Source organism: Erinaceus europaeus, chromosome 12 (genome assembly GCF_950295315.1).
Source record: "Erinaceus europaeus chromosome 12, mEriEur2.1, whole genome shotgun sequence".
NCBI classification, from domain to species: domain Eukaryota; kingdom Metazoa; phylum Chordata; class Mammalia; order Eulipotyphla; family Erinaceidae; genus Erinaceus; species Erinaceus europaeus.
Genome location: NC_080173.1, coordinates 51,838,999 through 51,845,532, shown reverse-complemented (window position 1 = coordinate 51,845,532; position 6,534 = coordinate 51,838,999). Strand labels below are relative to the sequence as shown.

Sequence of the window (6,534 nt, the reverse complement as noted above, 5' to 3'; positions counted from 1 at the left end):
AAGTATCTTTAAAGTCACCCAGTCTGATTGACAAATGGCAATTAGCTGAAAGAACATGTTTGAGACTGGCAAACTTGAGCTGACCCCCTAATTCTGATAGTTATTTCCTGTATAACCACCTAGTTTTTCTTTTTATTTTTATTTAAAAAAATTTTTTTTATATTTATTTTATTTATTTATTCCCTTTTGTTGCCCTGCCACCTAGTTTTTCTATGTCTGCTTTTTAAATTTTTTTTATTTTACCAGAGCACTGCTCAGCTCTGGCTTATAATGGTGCCAGGGATTGAACCTGGGACTATGGAGCCTCAGGCATTAAGAGTCTCTTTGCATAACCATTATGCTATCTACCCCTGCCATATATATAATTTTGCCCTTGTTTTATTGTCGTAGTTATTGTTGTTGATGTTGTTGTTGTTGGATAGGACAGAGAAATGGAGAGAGGAGGGGAAGACAGAGGGGGGAGAGATAGACACCTGCAGACCTGCTTCACCACCTATGAAGTGACTCCCCTGCAGGTGGGGAGCTGGGAGCTTGAACCGGGATCCTTACGTAGGTCCTTGGGTTTTGCACCACGTGCGCTTAACCCGCTGCACTACCACCCAGCTCCCAATGTCTGCTTTCTTACCTGTAAATGAGTAAATTAGCTAGAACAGGAGCTACCTGGGTGGAAAGTAGTAAATTAAAACATCTGACATATAATACTGGATTAAGACATGTACAGACCCAAAGCATTAGGGCTATGGTACTCAGTCAAAATATTAGTAGAAAAAAAAGAGAACACACTAAAAATGGGTTCTTGAAGTTTAATAAAGGGACTATTTACAAAGACACAAGCAGAATTCAGGGAAACCCACAAGGAATAATGGGGCAATCCAGAGGTAGCAAAGTTGTCCTTTCCACCCCTAGATTTGAAGGGGCAAAGACAAGTAGCTAGAAGTTAGGGATGCTTGCTAGGAGCTGTGGTCTTTGGTAGAGGGACACACACAACACAAGTGACCTGGCAATAAGGAAGCCAGGAAAATGTCCTGACCATCCTTTCCTCATACTGCTTGATCTTCTGATGATGTAACTAATTAGTTCAATGCAACCTGAAGTCAGAGGGCAAAGGAATCTGTCAATGCAGTCCACGTGGGTCAAGGCCTGAAATGCAGGAGGATGGAAAATGACTCTGAAAGGGAAATGGATGGTATCCAGCATAAGCTCCTTCCCAACCTAATTCAGACTATTACACAAAGCTTGCATGACAATGAAATTAAAACTTCACTCAGCACTACTGATGATAAGATTATGTTATTTAAGAGCTGGATTTGTCCTAAGTATTTTTGGTGTCTTAAATATATATGCCTGGACAGCCTAAAAGTGGCTCAGTGCATGACACCTGGGCAAGGCTGCCTCAAAGAAGTTGAAAACCCAAAATTATTTTAGAAAGAATCTCAGGGCTTTTCTGTTTAGGCATTTTATTCATTAGAAATTCAGGAACAAGACTATTTTAGACTAAAAAAAAAACTCTACGGGTTGTAAAAATTCATATAATCCTACTGAATGAAAGTTTCTTAGCTTATCAAAGAAAATTAAAATCATGACATCAATTTCACATTGACATTTTTATTAACGCCAACTGTTTTTTTAATTATTATTATTTTTAAAACATAGCACAAAAATGTTTCAAGGAAGCAATCTCACAATCTGATGACCTTCTGAAATACAGTTGAGCCACACCAAGTATGAATTCCTGTTAATAACACAAAAATGTTTTTATTTAAAAGTGGAAGAAAAGTGGTAGGGAAAGAGGAAAGGATTAAGATTTAGAATTAAAACTCACTGGATTAGACAGGTGAGGCTTATTAGCAGGCTACACTGTTGAAGCAGAGTGGCACACACAGTCCCTGTGGTTTAACCAGTTACCACTGACTACTTACACGCCCACAATGACCAGGAGATGCCGTTTTATACTGTCATAAAAGATGTTCAGTAATTGGCCTATCAAACAATTAGGACCATTTCCAGCAGAATAACTCAGGAAGGTCTAACTGTTGAATGCTTTTTCTTTTCTATTGTCTCATCTATATGCATTTCAGGGATCTTAAAAGTCAAATTAAAAAAGAAAAAATATCAATCAGTTCTCTTATTTAATGTGGCTATAAAAGATGTCTCCATATTTATCTCTACGAAGGACACCAGAGGTGGGAGGGGTGGAATTAAGGAGAGGGAAAAAAAACCCAGACCAGGTTAGGTTTTTCTAAATATTTTTTTGGGGGAGGAGGGAGATAAGGAGGTTCAGGGGGTCACACAGAAGGGAAGACAAGGAGGAAAACTACAATCCTTAGTTCAGATTGAGTTATGCAGGAAAATATGTCTTCCTGATCAGTCCCCATGCCCCCCACTTCAAATCACTTGGAATTATGCACAGACTATGTTATACCAGCTATCAGCCTTTCATGTTTAACCATTTCTAGCAATGGATACCACCCTTGGCTTACAGGCTGCTTGTACAACCCGCTTCACAAAATTCCTCTTCACCCAGAAGCCTCTAGTTTCCTTTTGGTAGGTTATAAAAACAGAACATCTGTCATTAATAGGAGAGTGTTAAATACTTTTAACCACTGACAAGGCTTCAGGAAGTTTCACAGTTTCGTTATGCTCTATTTTATTACTATCATATTTACATTTTTTTTTTTTTTTACTTTTTGCTGAATTGCTGATTTTCCTTTTTCAATAGAATTCAATTCTGGAGTGTGAGCAGGAACCAGTTAACTACATTCATTGTCCAACCCCCACTGGTTTGAAAGAAGACTCCAAATTCTTGGCATAAGAATCAGCTGTTCGGTAGCTCCACCTTATCCCTGCAGCGAAGCAGCAGAACCGCAGTGCCGTCACGCGTAGGGTTCACGCTGTGGGTGGTGAGGCCTTCCGCTGAAGGAGAAACTGGTGGATGCTCTCGGCATCACGCTTTAGCCAAGCAGCATTCAGCAAGATATTTTCACAACACTGCTGGATGGTACGCTCAGCTGAAGGAGCTGGGTGACTCTCGAAGAAAGCCTGGCACAAAACATCCCCAAATTAGGATCATTACAAGCATAATAAGAAGTTCATATTAGTAGTATCACAGGGCATTAAAGATTCTTATTGGTCTGGGTCTGTAAAGGGTTCATAAGCTTTACTCATGAAAAATTTATCGATCTACGCCAAGTGAAAAGAAAACAATAGACTCCTTGGATGTGCACACAGGAATTCTTCCCCAAGTATTAATATTTTTTTAGTTATTAAATTAAAAAAATTATTTATTCCCTTTTGTTGTCCTTGTTTTACTGTTGTAGATATTATTGTTGTTGTTATTGATGTCATCATTGTTGGATAGGACAGAGAAAAATGGAGAGAGGAGGGGAAGACAGAGGGGGAGAGAAAGACAGACACCTGCAGACCTGTTTCACCGCCTGTGAATCGACTCCCCTGCAGGTGGGGAACTGAGGGTTGGAACTGGGATCCTTATGCTGGTCCTTGTGCTTTGCACCACCTGCGTTTAACCCGCTGTGCCACTGCCCGACTACTCCAAGTATTAAATTCTTAAAACCCCATCAAAAGTTAATAGCGTAAGAACTTTCAGTCTTTATTTAGGCTTGGCCTGACTTTGAGTAAATGAACTGTTCTAAATTGGTTTTCTTATCCATGAGCAAATATTTACTCCAGAAGATTAAAGAGACAATCCACGTAAACAGCATAATACTTGGCATACAGTACTTAAAGATTTAACGTATCTTGGCTGCTTCAAATAATGATAAACTTGTAAAGGATGATAATAATGAAGAAGACTGGGAGTTGGGAGGTAGTGCAGCTGGTGAAGCGCAAGTGGTGCAAAGCACAAGGACCAGCATGAGGATCCCTGTTCAAGCCCCCGGCTCCCCACCTGCAGGGGAGTCGCTTCACAAGCGGTGAAGCAGGTCTGCAGGTGTCTTTCTCTCCCCTCTCTGTCTTCCCCTCCTCTCTCCATTTCTCTCTGTCCTACCCAACAATGATGACATCAACAACACCAACAATAATTACAACAATAATAAAAAAAGACAACAAGGGCAACGAAAGGGAAAATAAATAAATAAAAAAAGAAGATTAAATTGTTGCTGTATCCTAGTAATGTACTTATACACTCATTATCTCTCATACAATAAAAGTATTTCCAAATTTGTAATAATCTATGAAATACTGATTAAAAGTTAGGTGAATCATTTTCTAATGAAGTGTATATCTAGCTTCATAGAAAACAACACAATTCCAAGCAACAAGAGGATGAGAGTTTGCTTTGAACTAGTTGTTGCAGGTGTGAAGTTTTCAGATTAAGTCTGATCTTTTTCAGAATTAGTGATCTTATTTACATAGATGACAACTCTCCTAGTCAAAGATTCCTTATCACAATTGGGTTCTTAGGATCTTAGTAAAATATAAAGCTTTTAGTCCCATCTCTACAAATAGCACTGCAACTTACATATGAAAAAGCTGAGAATTAACTTTTTCTTCTACTTCCCCATGATATATTCACAACACAGAGAAGTTACTACTAAGTATCTGTTGACTTAGACCCCAAAGTTTTTACTCTATTTTTTTCTAAATTACTGTTATCTTTCTTGTATGTATAATAATCTTCCCCATTGCAAACACTGTTCTTTACACTGCAGTCAGACTGAAACTTTCTTTTTTCCTTTATCCTTATTGGGGCTTCACCACTTGAGGTCAGCTTTTTCAGATAGAAAAGATACCACAGCTGGGGACTGTACTGTTATGTGGAAAACTGGGAAATGTTATGCATGTAACAAATTACTGTATTTATTTATTGTCTACTGTACTGTAAAACATTAATCTCCCAATAGAGAAATAGTAATAATAAATAAATAAAAAAGAAAAAGAAAGATACCACAGCAATGAAGTTTTCTTTAGTATAGTGGGAATCAGGCTCAAACCTAACATTTTTATTTTATAAACCAGACTAGGCCACTTTTTCTTTATCTTTTTTTTTTTTATTTTTTAAATTATTATTTATTTTCCCTTTTGTTGCCCTTGTTGTTTTGTTGTTGTAGTTAATTGTTGTTGTTGATGTCATCATTGTTGGATAGGACAGAGAGAAATGGAGAGAGGAGGGGAAGACAGGGGGAGAGAAAGACAGACACCTGCAGACCTGCCACACTGCCTGTGAAGTGACTCCCCTGCAGGTGGGGAACTGGGATCCTTATGCTGGTCCTTGCACTTTGTGCCATGTTCACTCAACCTGCTGTGGCCTGACTCCCTTAGGCCACTTTTTCTTTTGACAGCAAAGTTTTCACACCTGTATAATTCCACAGCTTCTCCCTCTCTGATCAAGGGTAAGGGGCAGAGACAAAGAGACATGGTCTGGGAAGTGGTACAGTAGATAAAGCATTGGACTCTCAAGCATGAGGTCCCAAGTTCAATCCCCAGCAGCACATGTACCAGAGTGATAGCTGGTTCTGTCTCTCTTTCCTCCTGTCTTTCTCATTAATAAATAAATAAAATCTTAAAAAGAAAGGAGAGACACCACAAAACTGCTCTGTTACTTGTGCAGCTTCCCAGTGCAGGTGCTCCAATGTGGTGGCCAAGGTGCTTGGTCAAAGGTGTCCTTTACTGGGCGACTTACTTCCTGGCCCTCATCAGGACACTTTCATTTATAAGCCATTCAAGGAATTTTCACTTTTAGAAAAATTTTAATAGAGTCTATGTTCTGTCCTTATTACCTCTGCAGTAAAGTAAAGCAATGCAAACTAAATGAAGACAGAGACTCTCAAGGCGTAAACATCTTGAAGACCTCACTCCTACTGAGCATTTTGAAGGGTCTGTCTGGGTGCTGGTGCATCCAGGTGAGCACACACATCAACATGCACAAGGACCCAGATTCAAGCCCCAGGTCTCCTTAAGTGATGAAACAGGGCTCCAGGTGTCTGTCTTTCTCCCTTACCCTTCTCAATTTCTCTGTCCTATCGAGGAAAAAGAAAGGGGAGGGAGCTAGGCAGTGCCAAAGCTGGTTAAGCGCACATATTACAAGAATCTAGGTTCGAGCTCCCAGACCACCCGCAGGGGGGATGCTTCACAAGTGGTGAAACTGGTCTGCAAGTGTCTATATTTCTTTCTTTTTCTTTCTCTTTTTTTTTTTGGCCTCCAGGGTTATTGCTGGGGCTTGGTGCCTGTACCATGAATCCATTGCTCCTGGAGGCTATTCCCCCCCTTTTTTCATTGCCCTTCTTATTCTTTTTCTTTTTTTTTTTCATTGTTGTTGTGGTTATTTTTATTATTGTTGTTATTGATGTCATTGTTGTTGGATAGGACAGAGAGAAATGGAGAGAGCAGGGGAAGAGGGTGAGAGAAAGACACCTGTAGACCTGCTTCACCACCTGTGAATCGACTCCCCTGCAGGTGGGGAGCCGGGGGGCTTGAGTCGGGATCCTTACGCTGTTCCTTGCTGTGCCAGCACCTGACCCCCGTTGTCTATCGTTCTCTACCCCTTCCTATCTCCCCCTCTTCCAATTTCTCTCTGTG

General features: G+C 40.0%; 1 protein-coding gene across 1 annotated transcript in view; it reads right to left on the bottom strand.

The window, feature by feature from the left end:
* Positions 1–1,585: 1,585 nt before the first annotated feature.
* The window catches only part of NPEPPS (aminopeptidase puromycin sensitive), a 103,557-nt gene continuing 98,608 nt past the window's right edge, over positions 1,586–6,534 (bottom strand). The window contains exon 23 of the mRNA XM_060203620.1: positions 1,586–3,039. Within this exon, the coding sequence (XP_060059603.1) occupies positions 2,887–3,039 (153 nt within the window). The 3' untranslated portion in view covers positions 1,586–2,886. The remainder of the gene's footprint in view (positions 3,040–6,534) is intronic.